Raw genomic sequence first — 22,175 nt, forward strand, 5'->3', positions numbered from 1 at the left:
TACAGGTGTTTTAAAACTTCTTAAACATGTTAAATATACTCCTTTTTAGTTTTTAAAAAAATTAGGATATTATTTAGGTAAACCACATAAAAATTATTAAGAACCCCGCTTATTACTATATTAATATAAAACTAAAATATTATAGGTATATTAGTAAAACCAAATAATATAATTATATATTTATAGTGGCTGTACTAGGTTTAAAATACTGTTTTTTATTTATTCCCCCGCTTTATACGGATGTGGTAATACGTGTTATAAAGGTTAAGTTTAGTAAAGTATTATATATTTACTAACTGGTTTATAAGTTTGTTAATATAAGGCAATAAATAACAATTTTTTTAGGTTATTATATTTAATTTTTAATAATTAATATATAAACACAAAAATTTATTTACTTTTTAAGTAAAAAAAACGGGCGCTTTTATTAAACTTTAAAATAGTTATATTTAACCCCTTGCTAGTATCTTATTAAAATACTTTTTTAAAGTTAATAATTTATAATAGGAGAGGCTATAAATAGGCCCCTAAAAAGGTATTTTACCTTTTTTTAAAAGGATCTTATAATATACTTTCTTACTTAAAAGTTAAGATATTTTTTTTAAAAAAAACCTAACTTTATTTAGTATATTAAAAAGGCAGGACTGTAACTAGTACGCCTTTAGTTTTTTTTAGTTTATATAAGACTAAGAGTATAGGCCCCTTTTTTATTATTTTAATAAATTTTTTTGCTAGTTTAATTTAAAAGCGTGGGGTATAATACCGCCAACGCCATTAACTAATAATTAAAAAAATATTTAAATTTACTTTAGCTATTTAAGGCCGTCCGAGCATAGCTTAATACTTATTATAAATAAAATTAATAATATAAAATATTATATTAAATATTTTTATCTTATTAATAAAATTATAAATTTATATTTTAGCCTTAAATTAGCTATAGCACGAAGTAGTTTTTTTATTAATATACTAAACTAGTTATAGCATCTGGTTTGCAGCCATTTTAATTTCTTATTTTTTTAAAAACTAGACTAAAAGAAAATTTACACTAGCCCTAGTATTTAGTAAAGCTTTAAATTATTTATTTAAATTATTTTTTTAAACTTATAAATCTACTAGGATAGGGAATGCAGTGGGTTTATTTATACTAGTTAAAGTTAATAGCTTAGGGCCTGGTAATTACTATTTAGTTTTTAATTTTTTATTTACTTTTATTTTAGTTAAATAATTTTTTATAAAATACCCTTTCGCGCCGCATGTATAATAATAATTTTTTTTTTTATTTATTTTTTTTTTTAGGCAAGAGCTAACGCTTGGCTTGCGTTAGCTTTTACTTACTAGTTTTATTTTTAAAGCTATAATAATTTTTTTAACCTTGCTTTCTTAAGGGCTGCCCTAATAAATTTTAATTTTTTTTATTTATTAAAATGCCTTTATTCTAGCTTTAGTTAGTGCCTTTTACTAAATTCTTATTTTTTATAGCAGGAGGGTTTTTATTATTTTTTTTTTAGTTATTATTCCTAGGCGCTCTTTGCTTTTCGCGTGCTAAAATTAACTTATATTAGGTTATTTTTATATTAATACTTTTAAAAATAATTAAAGAATTTTACAGGCGCGTTATATACTGCTAATATAGCTTATTTAATATATAAATATAAATAATAGCTTTTTTAGTAATACCCCGGAGGGGGTTAAAAATTATTTTCTAGAACTTTATTAATTATACCTTTAGTAATTAGCTATTTTATTAGTTATTTATAAAATACTTTGTTTTTTAACTAGCTTAATTTTTTTTTGGGTTAACTTATTAGCATATAAATTACTTAAATATTACCCACGTGGGTGGTTTAGTAAGCTTCTTTTACTTTACACGCTATTTATACCATGTATTTTTTTTAACTTTACCTATTAAGTAAATAACTTTACTTATTTTAGTGCTATACTACACAGGGGCTTTATTAAATATATTTTTAAAATTATTAAAAAATATTTTTAGTTTTGTTAAGTCCTTATTATTAAAAATCTTAATATTTAAAGGCTTTAGTTTTTTTAGCTTAGGCTTACTTTATAATAATTACCGTGTTAATACCTTAATAACCTTATTTTTAATAAATATTTAAGGTTATTTATATATTTAGTTTTAATTAGGCGGTATTCTGCTTGTGGTATTATTATTATTATTTAAGCTTAATAAGTTAAATAGCTTTTTAAGATTTTTAGTAGGTAAAGGTAGCCTATTTAGCTACTAATTTTTTTTAGTTTACCAAGCTATTTACTTACCTTTATTAGGCTTTAGTTTTAATAGCATGTTTTATTATAATATTATAGTAAATGGCCTAGCCACAGGCATTCCTAAGGTAATATTTTTAATTAAAATAGTACTTATTATAATATATTTAAGGTTAATATACTATATAGGGTCTTTAAAAAAATAAGATAGTAAAAAATCTTTTTAAGCCTTACCTACTAAAAAAAATAAGTTATTTAATTTATAGTCTAAGTTATTAACCTTAATAATAAGGGTGTTATTATATATTAATAATATAAGTTTAGGTAAAAATAATAGTTTTAAGCTTTTTTATACCTAAGTTTATATTTTAAAAACCTTAATTAAAATAGCTCTAGTCCGCCTTTATTTATTTAAGGATTTAATTTAGGATACCATGTTAATAATATTTAAAAATTAATAAAAAAAATAATCCTAACTATAAGGGCGCCCTAGCACTTAAATATTTTTTATTAATAATAATAAAGCTTAGTAAAGTATTTTTAACTAATAAAAATAAAGTATTTAAAACCTTAATAAATTTAACTAAAAGAATTACTTAAAAAACTAAATATATTATAGCCTTTAGCTTTTTTATATAGGCCTTGCCTAAAGGCCTAAGGCCTTTAAGTAATTTTTTAAGTTATTTTTATTTAAAAAGTAGGTAATATTTAAATATTTTTATATTTACGCCCCTTATAGCTACTTTTTAATTATTAAGGTAATTTAATATAAGGCACGCCTTTATTTTATTACTTAAATAATACCTAAAACTTAAGGTCCCTAAGCTAAGGTCCCTGGTTAAAGCTAATATTATATTAAACCTAATATTATATTAAATTTAACACCATATTAAGTCTTATATAATAATTTATAATAATAAGGTTTACTAAGCTAAATGGGTGCCTAAGGCATCCCGCACGGGTGATGTTAATGCTTCACGGTGGCGTGACCTGGGTGCCTTAGGCATTGCTTAATGGCGTGACCCGGATCAATGTTGGCCCTGACAAAAGGTAAAAAAAAATATTACTAGGATTTATCTTATTTTATAAACTAAATTTAAAAATTTTTTAATTTTAGTTAGCTAACACGTAACGCTTGTAAATATTATCCCTTTTTTAAAAATTTATATTAAACTATTATTTTTAATAATAACTACATGTTTTTAGCTAGTATATATTAAGCTAGTAATAAAAGTTATTTAATAATTTTTAATTATAGTTTATAATAGCTAAATATATAAAATTAATAAAAAAAAATAAATATAGTAAAAAAATATAGTCTAGGCTTATATATATAAAAAGGCTAAAGTTAACTTTAATAATTTATAAAAGTAAAAATAATTTATTTTTAATAATTAACTAGGAGCTTATAGTAGTAAAGCTATTAATATTTAATTTAATATTATTTTTATTAATAATAATAGCTAGCTACGGGCGCCTAGCTAGTAAGCAAGGTATAAATAATAATAAAAATATAGTTATTACAGGCGTGAAAAGGGGTATAAAAGTAGTAAAAATTATAAATAATAATAAGTATATTAAAGGTAAATAAAAAGGTTAGGGTTTACTAAAAGTAATTATATAAGTTATTTAATTAATTATTTATTAAGTATATTATTATTTTATATTTTTATAATATTATTTTACTTATTATAAGTTATTAAATAAGTATATATTATAATATTAATAGTCTGGTTTTAGCTATAATAAACACGGTTATTATATATTTAGGTTAATTTTATTAAAAGGGGGGTATTAAGCAGGTAAATTAAAAAAATTAGTAATTATAGTAAAGCACTTTTTATTTTTTTAAAGCTAAGTTAATAATAATAATAAATAAATAAAGCTGTGTAAACCTAAAGCGCTTATTAATTTTTATATTTATTATAAATATTAGTAAGCTTGTAGCCCGCGGCATGCTAAAATTATATTATTAAAAGTTAATAATTATAGCTAGTGCAGCAAGTGGTTAATATTATATTTAATTTTATAAATATAAGTTATATAATATTTAAATATAAAAAGTAAGGCTAGGAATATTAAATAATAATATTATAAAAACTTAATAATAAAAATAGTTATATAATAGTGCTTTTTTTAAATTAATTATAGTAAACCTAACACCATAATATCTAGGTAATAAAAAAAAGTTATATAATAATATTTTTTTTAAACTAATTATAGCAACCCTAAGTAATTTTATTATTTTATATAATTCCTAATAAGCTCACGTGACCAGGAGCCAGGACCTATAATTTATCATGCGCGGGCCTTTACTTTGTTCCGGCCTCGCGCAATAATAGTACATATTTTAGCATAGCATTTTTTGTTTAATGTATAGCCCGGTTGGGTTTTTCTTTCTGTCAAATTTTACACTGCTAGGTATGAACTTCGTAGGTGTAGAGGTTGGTCCGACCATGACCATGACCTAGTTGCCTAGAATGTGTGATCTACAGCGGCTCTTCCAAGTATTTACTATGGCATATGTACAGCACATGATCTACTTCGAGGGGATGAACGTAGTGCACAGCAAAATATCATGAGATTTATAACCAGCATTCAACTAGTTCCTCCATATCCGAATAGCCTTGTCCTTTCCACCACTTCCAACCTTCTGGCCGTCCGGACTCCAATCAACAGCAAACACCTCATCTTTGTGACCCGGCAGATCTTCGCTAAGCTTGCCGGTGCGCACATTCCACACCTTCAGCGTGGTGTCCTTGGAAGAGGACACGAGGAGACGCGAATCAGCCGAGAAACAGCACTGGTAGACGGCGCCTACGTGGCCGCGGAGGGTCGTGATGAATCTGTCGAGGTAAATTAGTCACTAATTGTGTCTAGTGAAGAAGCTGGGGCTGCAAACGTACTTTCCGTCTCGCCCGTTCCAGAGCTTGACATGGTTATCGAACCCGGCGGAGGCGATGTACGCCATATCAGGGGAAAACGTAACGTGGTTGACTTCCTTTTGGTGGCCGAGAAGGCGTGCAACAGGTTTGCTGGAGCTCTCTGGGTCCCAGAGGTACATCGTGAAGTCGTCAGACGCGGAGACGAGTTTCTCGACGATCTTGTTGTTGATTGTGGCTGCTTGTTCAAAGCGCTTCTTGGCCATGGCGACCTTGTCTGCGTCGGACTCTGGGACTTTACCGGTATGGTCGTGGTAGGCTGTGCGGAGTACGAAGTCTGTAGAGAGTGCGAGGTGGTTTACGCGGTGGGCGTGGGCAGACAACGTCTGAATGAGGGTGCCGGTTTGTGAGTTCCATACTTTGATCGTTCGGTCGTGTGAGGATGTGTAGATCTTGCCGGTTCCGCCCCACCGTACGCAGGTCACTGAGCCCTTATGCCCAGAGAGTACAATGTCTGCGCGCTTCGAGATGACGTCCCAGATGCGGACGGTGGAATCTTTCGAGGCAGAGGCTAGACGAGGGTGGCCGGATTGTTGGAGATGGTATGGTTCCCAAGCTAAGCTGGTAATCCACTTTGCGTGTCCTTTTAACGGAGCTCCAAGGATTTGGCCCTTCTTTGCATCCCATATCCGTACCGTGTTGTCCATGCTTCCTGTTGCGATCATCGATCCGTTCGGCGAGTAGCTGACGGCTAGTACCCAGCTCGTGTGTCCCTTCAGGGTGTGCAATGGTGTCCCAGTGTCACAGTCCCAAATACGGGCCGTCGAGTCACCGCTGCCAGAGACCATTGTAGAAGAAGAAACGGGGGAGAACGAGGTAGCGAGAATGGCCTCTCCGTGTCCAGCGATGGAGGCAGAGCATCGTGAAACAGCCTTGACTCGGAAAACAGCTTGCGGGGTAAAGTATAGTTGAACGGTGTCCTCGGTTGTTTTCAGTCCCGGCTTTAGTAAAGAGTGGTATAAGTCGGCTAAGATATCAATCGTCTGGCTGTCCTTGCCGTCGCCCTGAAATGTAAATCGGTAGGGTACTCGCTCATCATCTTCCTATAACATTAGGCAAGATTAGCCCGGCGCCAAGAGCAGACACTAATCCAGCGCGCATACCTACATTCCCTTGCAATGTGTTTAATAGAGTCTCTAGGTTCTTCACGGTAGCATCGGCTACTGGGACAGAGACCGCGGGGCCTGTTGGTGCGCCGGTCGCTTGGTCGAAGAACTGCACTCGCACGCTCCCCAGGTCGTCCGGAATGCCCTGGATCTCCTGCTGCAGACGCGCCTTTTCGGCGATCTCCGTCTTTTGGCGTTTGCTCGGGGGAGGAAGGAGAGTAGCCATTTTGCGCTTGTTGAAGAAAAGATGAAATCTCCGCAACAAAAAAGTGCTCCGCTGGCTTATCGGAGATGGCGCTAAGCCCGTTTCGGAACCATGTATATAGACCTGGGGTCCCCACCACTGCTTTTCTCCCATCACCCTCAATGGCTTCGTCTAATTCGATATCGGGCCCCTGCATTTGTGACATCCCAATATGTCGACAGTATTTTCCAGAGCTTCCTCGTTTGCGGCAACCGACTTTGCCCCTCCATCGAGACAAACGAACAGAACTGGTAGGCCGACTACCACCGCCACGAGCGTTGCATCGCAGGACATCGTCTGTGCTATCAGCGAGTCCCGAGGGGTGTCATCCACTGTTGGCCTAGCATTCGTGAATCTGTCAACTGCAGAAGCTGTTCTATGTCAAATATGTGACAGCCAAACATACGCCAAAACCATTACCAAGATCAGCGTGTTCGAGCCCACCGAGATCCTCTTCATGAATACTGCGCGAGAGTCTAAACTTCTTCATATAATCCAAACAAACATTCCTGACACTACATTCACCTTCCTGGATCGCAAGTACTATGCGGAGAAGTCTGGCCATGAATATGTAGAGCGGCTGGGGTTTGCGGAAGACGTTGATTCCATCAAAGTTAGCCTGGGAGGAAACTACTTTGCTGCTTGTTGCTTTGCCGCGGTATGCGGATTCTCGCTCATAACTCTATCAGCTAATGATGCCTAGGTACTGAAGTATGTCGAACTTGAGCTTAACAGAATCTTCGCTTCCCATTCTCTCCGCATCCGTTTCGAGCCTTCGCAGGGGTCGATGTCAATTGACCTATCCACGATAATCTCTCTGGAGCTGATACAAAACCTTCACAATGTTAAGTCAAATGAGAGCCTTTTTGGTCTGTTGAACGAGACTCTCACACCGATGGGGTCGCGGCTCCTGAGAGCCAATATCCTCCAACCATCGACAGAAGCAACCAAATTGACCGCGCGGTACGAGGCAGTTGAGGACTTATCCACTAAGGAGGAAATGTTCTTCTCTGTGCGACAAGGCGCGTCATTCATCAATTGTATTCTTGAGTCGGTGACTGATATGGTATATAGCCTTGAAAGGGTTCGTGGATGCAGACAAAGTCTTGACATCTGTGAGTTGGCTACGGTGCCTTAAATTCTTTGGCTTACAATCAAGCTCATTCTTGTCCCAAACAAACGTACATTCCAATACGTCGAACAATCGGTCAACCACGTTATAATGCTCAAGACGTATGTTTCTGCCATAGATTCAGTGTACAAAGCGCTCGCAGCGGCTCAAAGCAGCCTCCTCCTAACAATCAGAGATGTAGGCCACCTGTTTCTCGAACTATATGACACTAACCTGTCCCAGATCTGCGCCCCAGCAGGACATTGTACGGTCGAACAATTGATCGAGTCCACGCTGAATGAGCATGTCACATATCAAACCAAACCACTTGACCTTCGAAACCAACGGATTTACTGTGTTAAGGTTAGCCGAATCTACAGGGCCATGATCGCAGCTGATGACGCCTATCCTGGTTAAGGTCGGAGTCAACAGCCTGCTCGACGTTGCGAGACAGACTTACAAGGAGGCAACCATGGATGCATCGGATCTTGTGACAGAGCTATCGGGCAAGTTACTTTAGATCACTCAAAGTTCTCCATGCTGACATCCCGCAGAAACCCACGACTTAGGGCTTGATCTGAAATATGATCCCGCACGCCAGTATTACATCAGCCTCCCAGCTACGGAGATGAGGGCTCTTCCAAACGTTTTTATCAACGTTTATCGCAAGAAGAACCGCATCGAGTGCCAGACCCTCGACCTGGTCAAACTCAACCAGAAGATCACTGACGCCCACAACGAAGTTATCAGCCTTAGTGATAAGACGATCCAGGAGCTTATCCAGAACGTTTGTGAAGAGATATCCATTTTATTCAAAGTAAGCGAGGCTATCTCAATGCTCGACATGCTCGCTGCCTTCGCCCAGCTCGCCACATCAAATGACTACATCCGGCCAGAACTAACCGACACTCTAGCCATCAAGTCCGGTCGACACCCCATCAAGGAGAAAATCCATACTAAGAAATTCATTCCAAATGATGCCTACGCTACATACCAAACCCGCTTCCAGATAATTATGGGCTGCAACATGAGCGGCAAATCAACCTACATCCGCGCCCTCGCCCTGATGACTATCATGGCCCAAATCGGCTCCTTCGTCCCAGCAGAGTACGCCTCCTTCCCTATAACCCACCAGCTCTTCGCGCGCGTCTCCACAGCCGACGACATGGAAGCGAACGTCTCGACTTTCGCCGCCGAAATGCGCGAGATGGCGTTTATCCTTCACAACATTAACCCTCGGAGCATGGTAATCATCGACGAACTCGGCCGTGGCACATCCACAACAGACGGACTGGCCATCGCTCTCGCCATAGCAGAAGCCCTCGTCCAGTCCAACGCTCTTGTCTGGTTCGTCACGCACTTTCACGACCTAGCCACCATCATGGCCGAACGCACCGGGGTCGTCTCTTTGCATCTAGCTTCCGAAATCTCGCCCGACGCCTCCAAGATGACAATGTACTACAAGATCACCGAAGGCCCGAACAAGACGCAATTCTACGGTCTGGCCCTTGCCAAACTCGTCGAGCTCCCGCCCGCTGTCCTGGAAATAGCACACAATGTTTCGGAGGAACTTAACCGGCTCTCGCAACGGCGACACAGCCAGACGAAAGCTCTTGCTATAGCTCGAAAACGGAAACTCATTCTTTCGCTCCGTGAAGAGCTCATCCATGCACGGAATGGGAATATGGAGGGCCAGACGCTGCGGAGATTCCTGAAGCGCTTGCAGGATGAGTTTGCGCTGCATATGGCAGCTGCTGATGAGGACATTGCGGTTTTCAGTCAGGATGAGCACGACATTGAGCTGGTTAATGGGGGCCGTGCTGCAGATATGGGTGATGAGAGCATAGCTGGAACCAACGTCCATGTAAATCAAAACGAGGTGCAATACGGAGATTTAGGGCGAGCCGTGAAGGACGGAGCTATTGACGGCATGGATGAACATGGCCACGAGAGTCAGCTGCATTGTGGAGGTCGTAGTGAGAGCATTGTCATGAGCGATGATAATGACAATGACATTGACATTGATATAGGGGATGAATGGAGCGAGCATAGCTCGGAGCCGCAGCTTCTCGATGGGTCCATTTCGGAGACCTCACAGCCTCCTACAGCGTACTTGTCGACTTCGGAGTGGCCGCCTACTGAGACGTCGTTGAGGGAGACGTTCGAGAGTGCTAAGAGAGACATTTACAGACCTGAGATAGGTGAAGAACTAATGGAAGTGGAGGTTTAGGTGGCAGCATGTGCAGGACCAAGCGCGCAATTGCTATACATGACATGTTTGTGATCACATTAAAGTACACCCATCGTCAGCACACTTTCTCTACTCAGAACACCTTGCTTAAAGCAGGCAAACACGGCAAACTCTATGTTATTTGATTCAACATCACATTGGGGCAGAAAGCATGATATGTTAGATGTATTATGTCATATACTTTTCCGAAAACTATCATCAACCGAAATGGAAAAGCGTTTGTTTGCCCTTCTTTCCCTTACCCTTCTTCCCTCCGCCAGCAGAAAGATCCGGGAAGTCCTCCGAAGAAGAGCCAGGTCCCGGATCAGCAGACGATGTCCAAGCATTTGCTGGTTGTGGTCGGCGATCATCCCAGCGGACAGTACCGCGCGTTAGACCAGCCATGAGGACGTTTGGTTTAGGGGCAGCCGGGAGAGAGGGGAAGGCTTCTGAGTCGCGGGTGTTGACGCGGCCTGAGGATGTGGAGGGGGCGTTGCTTGTGCGAGATGAGGGGTTTGCGTAGGTTCGTGATTGAGGTGGTGGTGGGGGTGCAGTGACCGTAGAGCCTCCCCATGCAGAGGAGGCTGCAGCGGCACGTGCAGTAGGCCGTGATGAGGAGAGAGGAGGGAATGGATTGGTTGTTGAGGAGGATGACGATCCGTTCCTGCCGGCAGCAGCTCGAGAAGACTGCGCTGTTGAGGACTTCAAACGCAGGACTCGTCGTCCGCCTGTGCCGCCTGTGCCACTTGTATTCGTGGTACCGGGGGACATGCCTGGGATACTACCGCCCGGTCCTGGAAGTGCGGGATAATCCTCGTTGATGGCACGCCAGTCATTCCAAGCTTTCAGTAAGGCGTTGCGCCTACTGGAGTCCTCATAAATCTCTGCAAGCTCTTTGATAAGCTTACCTAGTTCAGAGCTAGATGTGTCAAAGAGGGAGAAGAAGGCGTCAATTAGTTCGGTTGCGGAGATGCCACCGGTACGGTAGCTGGATACTCGAGTGCGGAATTCGCCGAGCTTCGTTGGGTCATTACCGAGGAGATTTGAGGCTCGCTCAATAACTGCAGAGTGCCGAAGACGACGCGCTTGGTCCTCTGGGGTGGCTGATGTGATGCTAAGGTTCTCAAGCTCGTTCACTGGCGTTGCAGGCACGGGTGGAGTACTAGCAGGGGTAGGTCCTAAGGAGCGCGCGGGGGCACGCACGGTCTGCGTTTCGTCGCGAGATAGCTGTCCACCGAAGCTCCGTGTTGAGACGGACTGTGCGCTTTGAATGGCCATCTGGCGCTGATAAGCAATCTCGTCTCGTCGCAGTGGTTGCACAGTTGACAAAGGCGCCGTTTCCGCGTTCGGGTCTCGCCCGCGGCCAGCTCCACGACGTTGTCGCTGCTGGGGCTGATATGGCGTTCTGAAATCGAAAGCAGTCATGTCCACGCGGGCGTCTCGTCCTGATAGCCCGTTCGGATGACACTCTAGTTGATGGGCTTTCAGGTCCATTTGAGATTCGAAGACCACAAACTTTTTCTCCAGACACTCTTTGTCCAGGCAGAGGAAGTGGTCTGTCTGGAAATGGCTTTCCAGCGCATTGTAGTCGATGTAATACTGGTGCTGGCGGGTTGTAGATCGTCGATCGCAAATGTGACATCGCTCGTGGCGATCACGGCAATGAGCATATAGTTCATCATCTCCGTAAAACCTCTGACGACAGAAACCACACTCCGGATGACCCTTGAAGCCGCTCTGGTCAAGTGCTCCAGGGACATCATCGCCATGCCTTTCGTGCTTGCGCAGCTCAGCGTGTGTAAACAGCTCATGCTCGTGGGTGAAAACTTTCTTGTTCCGAGTACACAGATCGCTATGATTCACAGTAGAGTAAGCTCATGCACTGGTGGCTGGATCGAGTGGGCTGTTACATACCACATCACTTTACCATGCTTAGTCTTGACGTGACGGTGTAAGTCGGGCCATCCCAAGCAAGCAACATCACAGTTGCGGTCTGGACAGTTATAACGGAGCAACAGGACTGTATCCTCGAAGATCTCATCCTGTTCATATTTGATACCGAGGTTATCATCTTTCTGGGAATAGTCGCTGTCCTGGAAATCTTCGTATCGCTTCGCGGGGTCATCTGTGAAGATAACGTAACTAGCTTCAGTCTGGAGGACCGTGTGGGTTAGCGATCTATTTAGAGAAGGCTCTTATATGGAACATACCCGACAATGAGCACAAGCTTTATTCTTGTACAATGCGCGCAGTCTCAGAGCGCAAATATGACAGGTGCGGTGATTACACGGCGACACCGAGTTATGCTCGACCTTCGAGGCACAGATGAAGCAAATTTCGCCGTCATCAGCATCATCTTCCGCCTCCTCAGAAGCCTTTCCCTTATCTGTGCTTGTGGTAGTTTCCGATGCACGGTGGCCGTCGACGTCACCCGCCGTCTCCGGCTTGCTTATGCCGCGATTCTGTCCGCCACGACCCCCTCGACCTCCACCGCGCCGCGGTCCGCTGCCTCTTGATCGCGGTCCTCTTGGGGCACCATCTGGAGCATCGGAGAGTGAATGCTCGGCCTGGCGAGCTCCTCCGCGGCCGCGCCGACGGCCACCACCACGGCTCTGGCTCTGTGGGGCGGGGGCCTGGGAAGGCTGAGAGTCGGACATTGTGCGGGTACAACTATGCGGGCAATATTGGCGGACCGGTGGACTACAGAATCCCTAGTAGAGGACTCTGGAAAATTCAGAGCTTAACGCTCTCTTCGATTTTGTTGCAGCCAGGGGTGTGAATGAGGAGAGCGCCTGCCTGGAGCAGTGGGGAAATTAGTCGGGAAGCGGGCAGAAAAAAGTTGGCCTGTCGGAGATGAAACGAACACAACGTGCTTAGTGATCAAGCGACCTTACTGTCAACTATGTACCTTTTGCTTCAACATAAGGACTGCAGTCTGATGTGCTCAGTATAGGACTCCCTTCACGGATTTGACTCTACTCTGATTGCCACTGGCCTGTGCTAGTTTGGCTGTCTGGTGGATGGCTCATGATTACTCACTAGTGGTCTAACGGAGTCATAATTGGGGCTGTGACCGTGACCAATTGCTCCCTACCAACGACTACTGATCTCTCTAAGAGTCATAGATGCTCGCTTTGAGGAAAAGATCAATTATAGTAGCCAAACCCAATGATAGCAAGTGTCTAGATGGTAATTCAAGCACGCCAGCCTGCAAGCCAACACCAACTCCCGCTGGAGAGGATCGAGGGTAATGAACATAGGAAAAATAGAAAGACAAGCGTAAGAGAACCCTTCGTTCAAGAACGAGGTATTGCAATATGCATAATAATGAATGCCTCGAAAAGAGATGATAACGTTGTGCAAAGATAGATGGACCGAGAACTTTAGCGCCTGATTGCCAAATGCGGTGCAACGAGTAAACAAGAGATTCGTAAATAATCGCGACAGGAATGCAGTTCCCACAGGCCGTCTTTTCTGGGAAATGCATGCCAGAATGGGTCGTTTCTCCCGGAAAGGGGGACGGGCTATTCGTCAGGGCTATACAAATTTTGACTGAGGATCTTCGTCATTGTGAACATATGTATACGGTCTTGCTTGAAGACAGCGCGCATAGGATCATCACAGAGAATTTGTCGTTTGTCGCTCGGGTCCTGAAGATCATGCGCATGAATATACTCCCAGAGCTTCTTAACAGTCTGCGGTCGCGACATCTACCGACAACATTAGATGGGTATGAACGTCTGTAAAGCGATACATACCGTCGCCGCACCCCCCAGCAATGCCGAAAGTGCAGGTGAGAGGTTGAGAGGTTTCTGGGTCAGATTAGCAGAGGTCATGATGTCTATCAGTCAGTTCACTTACGTGAAATCCTCCCGAGCGGTTTACTTTCTTTCCTGACTCTGAGCCCGACCCGATGTCTGAATCGTCCTCTACCCTCACCTTCTTCGCCGTTTTCGCAGTAGACTTTTTCTTCTTGACTGGTGCCGCTTTACGTGTGCTTGCACCTCGTGTAGGGCGAGCTCGAAGATTTTCCTCCGCCTGCAGCTTCGCAGCATAGAGCGCATCCGCATCGATATCATGGCTAGGCTTATGTTTTTGTTTCTTGGGCGGAGGCGTCTTGGTTGGGAGGTCTTCGAGATCGGCGCTATCCGCCTGACGCTTCTGCGCCGTCGAGGACTGAGAGGGCGACGAGGGTTCCACAGGCGTCGCAGAGTCGCCGTGTTGTGTATCGCCATTCGGTGTAGGTGGAGCACCGATGCCTTTCTTCTCAGCAAAGATGTCGAACCTTTCCATAATAAGCTGCTTTATGGCCGCCTATCGAAAGAAACAAGTCAGCATTTTGCTCATACCAAGGCGGCGAGATGTAGGAATTATGTGCAACAAAAGCGCAGACCTTTTGCGGGGTAAGATCATAGCCGATTTCATCTTGAAGGCCTTTGCGAATGCGCTTTTCTGAGATCGTATTCAAATCACTCGCGGATAGGATTGAATCAATGATCGGTATGTATTCTTCGCGGGCACTTGGAGAGACTATTGTGAAGAATGGAGTGATATGATGTCAGTTGACAGGCACCGCGGCGCGGTTAGACCGGGAATTAGAGAGGCCGAACGTACGCGACATCCTGTCCAAAGCTTGGCTATACCCTTATCTTGAGGGAGTATGAAGATTAGAAGCTGCAATTGTAGCAAGGAAAGACGGCCTCAAGCTACTATAATGCTGCCGCGATACTGTTGGTGATACTGTGATTGCTTGAGAGGAAGAGGTGACAAGGGTGCCGGTAGAGGGTTGGCGCTTAGGACCGGCGGGGCTTGAGATCGGGATGCCAAAGATATAGCAAAGACAAAAGGAAATGCTCAACAAAGGTGGAACGAGAGCAATTAGAGGGCGAAGATAGCCTGCAAAAGCAAAGAGAAGCCCCGAAGTGTAAGGACAGGACGAGTGCGTGGAGCTGTTGTTGATTTCCCCAGGCGGATGCAGGCAAGATCGCAAATCCGGTGTAGTATGAGCTGCGGAACTTGGGGTCTTAATGCCTTAGTGCCTTAGGCATTCACAATGCCAAGTCAGTTGATTGTATACAACAGTGCACTATGCCAACATGTGTCATCGATCAGACCTAGAATTCACACACGTCCATTACTCATAAGCCAGGTTCCAGCTTCAGATCAATGAGTTATTATACAGCTAGATAACAAAGGACGTCGAATCGGCGGCATCTAGTTCCTGGTTCTGAATCTATCACGTGACTAACCGCCGCTGTGTCGGCACTGAGGTCGGCCCGCACACACAAAGATTTCCATCTCTCCACCAGAATCGGCAGCCCCCTTCACATCGCCATCAGCGCAAACAATCATGGCACCTAGCTTCGAGAACCTGTCGGAGCAAGATCTCCACGAAGAGGAGGAGGAGGAGATTGACTTCTCCGGTATGATAGAGACCTATATGGAGTTAGCGAGCCCCTCTTCGGATAGTCGCTAATCCATTCATTTTTCCCATCTAGACCTCAAGGCGCAATATGAAGTTAAACTCGAGGAAGGCCTGGACACATTTGTCGTTATTGATGGACTACCCGTCGTCCCGGAGGACAACAGACAGAAGCTCGTCAAGTTCTTGTTGAGGAAACTCAACGCGGTCGGCCACACCTCCGAAGATGCCGTCTTTATGCCCGTCAACGAGAAGAACATGACTGAAGGGTATGTACCAGGGTTGCAGGGGGCTGGAATATACGGTAAAGCAGGGGTTAACACGCGGTCCCAGTTTTGCCTTCGTCGAATACGAGACCCCCGAGCAAGCCGTCGCCGCCGTGAAGCAACTGCACGGAACGCCCCTTGATAAAAAGCACACCCTCCTCGTCAACAAGCTGATGGATATTGAACGCTATGGCCGAGAAGGACGCATCGACGAGGAATACAAGCCCCCGACTATCGAACCATTCGCAGAGAAAGAGCACTTGCGCTCGTGGATCGGGGACGCCAACGCCCGTGACCAGTTCGCCCTTTACCGCGGCGACAAGGTTGGAGTTTTCTGGAACAACAAGAGCAACCCACCGGAGAACGTAGTGGACCGTGCTCACTGGACGCAGCTTTTCGTCCAGTGGTCCCCCAAGGGTACATATCTCGCATCCGTTCATCCCCAGGGTGTGCAACTGTGGGGTGGTCCTACTTTCTCCAAGCAAAAGCAATTCCCTCATCCCTTTGTTTCTCTCATTGAGTTCTCGCCTGGCGAGAGCTACCTGACTACCTGGTCTGCCCGCCCTATCCAAGTGGAGGAGGGCCACCCCGTCCTGACCTACGAGGAGGACGGAAAGAACATTATTGTCTGGGACATTGTGACAGGCAAGCCCCTCCGTTCATTCGTTTCACATGACCTGGCAGGCCCCGAAAGCGATGCTCAGCCCAAGAAGAAGGTTCAGTGGCCAGCTTTCAAGTGGTCTGCTGATGAGAAGTACGTTGCGAGAATGCTCCAAGGCCAGTCGATCTCTATCTACGAACTCCCCCGTATGAACCTTCTCGGCAAGACGTCTGTCAAGATCGATGGAGTCATGGATTTCGAGTGGTCGCCAGCGACGGTCAACCGTGACGGTGTTAAGCAGTACGAACAACTCCTCTGCTTCTGGACTCCCGAGATTGGCAGCAACCCTGCCCGAGTCGCCCTTATGAGCGTTCCCTCCAAGGAGATCGTCCGAACCCGTAACCTTTTCAACGTCTCCGATGTGAAGCTGCACTGGCAGAGCCAGGGTAACTTCGTCTGTGTCAAGGTGGATCGTCACTCCAAGTCTAAGAAGTCCATGGCCACCAACCTCGAAATTTTCCGAGTACGAGAGAAGGGTGTTCCCGTCGAAGTTGTAGACAGTCTCAAGGACACTGTGATCAACTTCTCATGGGAGCCCAACGGAGCCCGTTTCGTTCTCATCACAACTGGTGACGCGTCTGGCGGTGGTGCTGCTCCCAAGACCGCCGTCTCTTTCTTCGCTCCGGAGAAGAAGGGTGTGCAAGCCGGTAACTTCAAGCTTGTTCGCACTGTCGAGAAGAAGAACAGCAACGCTATTTACTGGTCTCCTAAGGGTCGTTTCGTCGTCGTTGCGACAGTCCACTCCCAGTCAAGCTTTGACCTTGACTTCTGGGATATGGACTTCGAGGGCGAGAAGAACGAGAACGAGAAGGATCTGGCAGCCAACCTGCAGTTGATGAAGACCGTCGACCACTACGGTGTCACAGATATTGAATGGGACCCCACGGGTCGTTACGTTGTCAGTGGTGCTAGCGCATGGACGCACCAGGTATGTCTTTCTGGGTTTATCAGTGGTTTGTTACTAACAATCCATTTCTAGATGGAAAACGGCTTCAACCTTCACACCTTCGCCGGAGAGACGCTCGCCGAAAACCCTACGGATAAGTTCAAGCAGTTCCTGTGGCGCCCTCGTCCCCCCACTCTCCTCAGCAAGGAGGAGCAAAAGCAAGTACGAAAGAACCTCCGCGAATACTCCAAGGAATTCGAGGAGGAAGACAAGTACGCCGTCGACATTGCCAACACTGCCGTCGTCGAGAAGCGCAAGCGTGTTCTCAACGAGTGGGTTGCCTGGCTCCGCCGGGAGAAGGAGTTGCTTGCCGAGGAGAAGGAGGCCTACGGCCTGTCCGAGGAGGTCGACTCGCCCAAGCTTGCCAAGGATGCGCCCAGCGACACAGAGGACAAGGGCGAGACGGTCGTCGAAGAGATCGTGGAAGAGATTGTGGAGGAGAGCGAAGAGATCATTGGTTGAATTACCCTTTCCTCTTCTTTTCGTATCTAATTTCATTACAACTTCCATTTTTTTCTCTACTATATTATCTACTGTCTCTGTCGATATCCAGCCCCACACACCCTTTCTCTCTGCTGCCGCCTACTTCTCCTCCCTCATTGTGTGCCGTTTGTGCTGTTCCATTGGCGTGGTTCAAGCTTGGGGGTGGTCGTCTGGGACTGTTCAAAAGTGAATAGATATTGCATTCCTCCCTGCCGGGGAAGCTTATATGCATGATGTTGGTAGCATGAGTTAATGACAGACAATGACGAGCCACCAAATACTGCGCAATCCGTATCCTTTCTCCGCTATATGGAACACAGCATATACAAAACTACCCCAGCCCACAACCCAACCCCCGGTATACTCCACCCTAGGACCCCACGACCTAGACCCGCGCTATCCCCAGGCCCCGAATCATTCTCATCTCCGTCTCCATCCCCATTGCTCTCCTGCACATTAAGCCGAAAATACTCCATTTTATCTTCCGCGCCAATCACATTCCCCGGAGGCACATACTCGCAAACGACATACCACCCCTGCGCCCTCTCGCTCTCCCCGTCCTCATCACCATCCAAATCCGTCAGTCCGCAATCCACAGCCGCACAGCCCACCTCCCTCGTACTCTTCCATACAAGCTGCGTGAAGTGCCCCGTCTCCTCGGTGAACCCCGTTGGCTTGGAGAAGTCATACAGGGCAGCTTCGTCGGCCCATGCTGTCACTGCCGCTGATGCATTCGTGTATCCGTAGGCGAGGTTTTCGCCGTACGGCCCGCTCTGTCTCAGTTGCAATTAGCTTAGAGGTAGATAGTAGAAAGCAGAATAGCAGGTTACGCACGGAGTGCTCCCACTTACACCCCTCCGCCCAGTCCTTAGCGAAGTCCGCAAGCGTCTCGTTCCAGCGGAGACCTGAGGCGTTGTGCGCGGCGCGGTAAATATTTGTTGTTTCGAGGATGGATGATCTAAACTGCCGCTGGGAGGTATAGGAGGGGTCTTGTGGGACTTCGGGGGTGGCTGTTGCGAGTGTCGTTGCAGTGGCAGTGGCTGTTTCGGTGACGGTGACAACTGTTGTTTCGGCGGCTGATGTCGTGTGTGGTAGAAGCAATAGGGTTGTTGTTAAGAGCCATTGAACGATGACGAGCACAGGAGGGGTAGATAGTTGGTGGTGTCGGTGTATTGAAGGTTCCATTTCTTTACTGAGTGAGAGGCAATATGTTGTAGTAGCTCGGCTTTCGCCTGGTATATCAGAATCTGAGATATGCCTATTCTTTCGCCGTCTTATATGGATAGATAGGGCTTTGCTCGGGAAGAGCTTTGTTGGTTTCAGCAGCAGCGTGGCTTTCTTCTCAGACTCATTGTTGACAATACTCTCTGTATCATGATAATCTGGCCGCTTATGTGTATCAGGCGAGTAAATCTTCTAAGGGCGCGAGATACATGGTCAATAGCTATGGATGTAGGGAGCTGTGATGGGCCTTTTGTGCTATATATGATCGGAGCCGCCAAAAATAACCCATGCAGCGTCAGAAGGGTCTAAGTCATGCTGCAGACTGCAAAACCTGTCAGCCTAGTGGCCACCAAGTCTAGCGCTGTCTAAAACAAGGCTTGCAGGAAAACCAAGGCGCTATATGTCCTGAAAGGATGAGAGCTCTTGTCCACTTGTCACAGTAGGCGCCCACTGACGTCAAGATGGTCATTCGCGCTGACTGGGTAAATGCTAGTAGAGCATATATAGTTCTATATTCTTTTCGCTTCTTATGGGTATAGTTTCAATATATACATCAAAATGTTGCCGCAATCACATAACACTGCATCCAACTCCATACATGGCTCGTTCAACGTCTGGCTTGATTTGGAACCAATCTGCTCGTCTCTCTGCAAATTCGTACACCTCTTCGACTCGCCAAATGCCGGAGAACCGACTTGCGTCAGCAATGAGGGTGGCTAACTCCTTAGCATCGGAGGAGTCGATGAGGTAGATCTGTGACAGCTCTCGAAAGGCCTTGAAGTAGATGAGTAGCTCGTTGTTTTTGAGCCTTTGGATGAACTTGAAGTAGTGGTTCATGTCACTGGACACCGTTAGAAAGAGCTGATATGGATGTGCTTGAGAACATACCTGATCAGCTTCAAGGATCCTTCGATACTGATCCGCTGACGCTTCAAGTGCTTACAAAGAGCAGTAAAGAGACGTAAACCAACTTCCTGGTTGAATACATCAAGGGTACTCTTATCCGTGCTCCCAACGAGCATTTGTGTATGTGATGAAACAACGTCGACCACAGCGGCTGCTGCTTCTGTGACGCTTACATCCATGGTTTTCCGGTGTGGATCAGTAGAGACACCTGGGTTGAAGTCGGTTGCCAGCTGTCTCGTTGCAAGAATGTAATCCACTTCCTCCATAAGAACGTCGATACCCTTGTTCAACCCAGCCGCGACACGTTCATCAAGATTTTGCTCAAACTTCTTCTTCTCCTTCACCGCTGGATCCAAAAAGTCATTCCGGTCAGTGAGGTTTGATCCAATCATCTCCTGTTCGTAGAAGACGTCAATCATCTGGAGAATAAGATCCCCGACGTTCACAAGCTCAAGGAAAGTCACCAACGGCTCAACCCCAGATTGATCACGGTCGGCTTGCTCCCGAGGCCGATAGTCCGAGAGATGATCGACTGCTTTGTTGAAACCTTTAATGAGGTGACCGTGGCCGAGAATACGCAACAGAGCGACAAAAATTGCCTCGCACTGCTGTTTGACCGCGGCGCCTGTTTCACCTCCGATCACTAGAAATTGGGCCGCACGCTCTAAGCTGGACTTGGCCGCATGAACCAGCCCTAAAGCAACTTCGATACTGAACAAAGATCGAATGCCCTCCATTTTGGACTTCATAATGGCCGCCTTCGCCGCGAGTTCAGTAGTAGGGGCTTCTTGGATTGGTGGAGTGCCAGGTGAAGAGATCGTAGAGAATCGGTTTGTCCTGGATGTAGAGCCAGCTTCGCCGACCGAAGAATCATGGTCCGACTTTTGTTGTTCGCTGGGCTTTGCTGAGAAGCTCGGAAGGATGTTTACTGGCGCCATGATCACCTTTTTAAAGGAGGTCAGGAAATCTCGCTTGTCGGCTTGTCTGTTGATGTTGGAAAGTAGGAACGATTCGGTCGAGGCAGCTTGCTCAGAGAGCTGTCTATCCCACTCCCCGACAGAGGCTTCTGAGCCTGTTCGGAAGAAATCGAGCTCCTCAGCCAGATATAGATCCACGTGCGGTTCGTATAGCTGGGCAATAGTCCGATGCAAGAGCTCGTCAAAAGTATCGAGGGAGTTTTGGATGGGTAGCAGATTGTCACATAAATTCATGCACTGTGCAAAAGTACTCGAGACCGAGACAAGGTACGACTCCTTGTTCGAGCGATGCAGTTCATCAAATATCGCGGTTAAAAAAGGGGAAAGCACATCACGACCCACCTTCTCGATAAACGGCTCGGCTGTTTGTAGGGCTGGTGGAAAGGCACGGTTGATGATTGAGACCTCTTCATTGAAAGCCACACTTACTCGGGTGAAGAATACCTGCGTCTGATGAAGCTTCACCTTCTGAGCCAATCCATCAATACAGTCGCTGGGTTTACCAAGCTCAGACTTTTTCGTGACTATATGATTGTGCTGAATAAAAAGCTCAGAAGCTGAGCTCCCGCCATTCAACGTATATAGAACATGGGCATATGTCTTCATTCGGCCGTCAATATCTTCAGTCTCATAGCCGTGCCTGAACTCCTTCAATGCGGCCGTTTCAAACATCGACACGGCGGTTCGCAGGTGCTCATGTCGCTTTTCGCATCCTTCTGTCGTGTCGCATTTGGCAAATGCCTGCAATTCAAATAATAATTGCGCCTGTTGTTTGGGCTCTGTATAGTTCTGAAAGAGAAGATTCTCCGATGAAGGGCCAAGAGTGGCGATATCGTCGTAAAACGGTGCCAGTGCTGCATGTATCTTTCCATATTCCTGCCGGGCCTCTCCCCGGATAGATTTTGATAGTTTCAGCGCCCCAAGAACCGGATCGGTTTCCAAGTCTTCAACATCGTTGGTTGCAGATGCGGAAAGGTTTATCTTGTCGAACCCGTCTGAGACCGCAGTCACCTCGATTGCTGGCTGACCCAGCGCTTGCTGAGCGGCACCGGATTCTTGAAGCTCGATGCTCGCCCTATTTGCAATTGTTCCGAATTTCTCTTCCGCATTCTTGCGAGCCTCCACTTCGTCCCAGCAACCTATCCTCTTGAGCCTTTGTACCCATCGGGAATCATCGTACGCCATTTCGCGCAAGAGCTTCGATGCTCGGGCCGCTCGAATAAGGTCGACGGGTGAGAGATGGTCGAGGATCGAAGACATTATCTCTTCTCCGTGTCAGCCACTTTACGCGCCTCCTTGACTCTGGCTATGCTAACCTGCGGGGAGAGAAGCCCTGGAGATCTCCTCCATAGAGGCCATTTTGAGCGATGCCAGCACATCGCGGCGAGGCTTCCCGCCTGTGCCCGGCCCATTCCTCGCTTTCGACAT

The 22,175-nt window shown here is 45.4% G+C and overlaps 7 protein-coding genes across 7 annotated transcripts; 2 read left to right on the forward strand and 5 right to left on the reverse strand.

Annotated features, from left to right (window-relative positions):
- Positions 1 to 4,831: 4,831 nt before the first annotated feature.
- On the reverse strand, positions 4,832 to 6,503 carry DSM5745_08227 (WD40 repeat domain-containing protein; the record flags this gene model as incomplete). The annotated part of the gene is made up of 3 exons (XM_026750243.1): positions 4,832 to 5,075; positions 5,136 to 6,214; positions 6,279 to 6,503. 3 exons carry the CDS (start codon positions 6,501 to 6,503, stop codon positions 4,832 to 4,834), a joined length of 1,548 nt encoding a protein of 515 aa, XP_026601247.1.
- Positions 6,504 to 6,693: 190 nt separating this feature from the next.
- Positions 6,694 to 9,862, forward strand: DSM5745_08228 (MutS family protein MSH4; the record flags this gene model as incomplete). Its single annotated transcript, XM_026750244.1, has 6 exons — positions 6,694 to 7,179; positions 7,225 to 7,561; positions 7,596 to 7,636; positions 7,681 to 7,830; positions 7,876 to 8,044; positions 8,187 to 9,862. The coding sequence occupies 6 exons, from the start codon at positions 6,694 to 6,696 to the stop codon at positions 9,860 to 9,862; spliced, it is 2,859 nt and encodes a 952-aa protein (XP_026601248.1).
- Positions 9,863 to 10,081: 219 nt separating this feature from the next.
- On the reverse strand, positions 10,082 to 12,519 carry DSM5745_08229 (E3 ubiquitin-protein ligase HEL2; the record flags this gene model as incomplete). The annotated part of the gene is made up of 3 exons (XM_026750245.1): positions 10,082 to 11,714; positions 11,777 to 12,015; positions 12,073 to 12,519. 3 exons carry the CDS (start codon positions 12,517 to 12,519, stop codon positions 10,082 to 10,084), a joined length of 2,319 nt encoding a protein of 772 aa, XP_026601249.1.
- An 867-nt stretch (positions 12,520 to 13,386) lies between these two features.
- Positions 13,387 to 14,483, reverse strand: DSM5745_08230 (SWIB/MDM2 domain protein; the record flags this gene model as incomplete). The annotated part of the gene is made up of 5 exons (XM_026750246.1): positions 13,387 to 13,572; positions 13,621 to 13,674; positions 13,724 to 14,176; positions 14,256 to 14,392; positions 14,477 to 14,483. 5 exons carry the CDS (start codon positions 14,481 to 14,483, stop codon positions 13,387 to 13,389), a joined length of 837 nt encoding a protein of 278 aa, XP_026601250.1.
- A 729-nt stretch (positions 14,484 to 15,212) lies between these two features.
- Positions 15,213 to 17,619, forward strand: EifCb (translation initiation factor eIF3 core subunit b; the record flags this gene model as incomplete). The annotated part of the gene is made up of 4 exons (XM_026750247.1): positions 15,213 to 15,285; positions 15,361 to 15,553; positions 15,618 to 17,139; positions 17,191 to 17,619. 4 exons carry the CDS (start codon positions 15,213 to 15,215, stop codon positions 17,617 to 17,619), a joined length of 2,217 nt encoding a protein of 738 aa, XP_026601251.1.
- Positions 17,620 to 17,945: 326 nt separating this feature from the next.
- DSM5745_08232 (putative extracellular SCP domain protein Pry1) lies at positions 17,946 to 18,825 on the reverse strand (the record flags this gene model as incomplete). Its single annotated transcript, XM_026750248.1, has 2 exons — positions 17,946 to 18,413; positions 18,475 to 18,825. 2 exons carry the CDS (start codon positions 18,823 to 18,825, stop codon positions 17,946 to 17,948), a joined length of 819 nt encoding a protein of 272 aa, XP_026601252.1.
- Positions 18,826 to 19,434: 609 nt separating this feature from the next.
- DSM5745_08233 (exocyst complex component Sec10 family protein) lies at positions 19,435 to 22,175 on the reverse strand (the record flags this gene model as incomplete). The annotated part of the gene is made up of 3 exons (XM_026750249.1): positions 19,435 to 19,705; positions 19,753 to 22,012; positions 22,064 to 22,175. 3 exons carry the CDS (start codon positions 22,173 to 22,175, stop codon positions 19,435 to 19,437), a joined length of 2,643 nt encoding a protein of 880 aa, XP_026601253.1.

Source organism: Aspergillus mulundensis, assembly GCF_003369625.1.
Source record: "Aspergillus mulundensis strain DSM 5745 chromosome Unknown scaffold_9, whole genome shotgun sequence".
Lineage (NCBI taxonomy): Eukaryota > Fungi > Ascomycota > Eurotiomycetes > Eurotiales > Aspergillaceae > Aspergillus > Aspergillus mulundensis.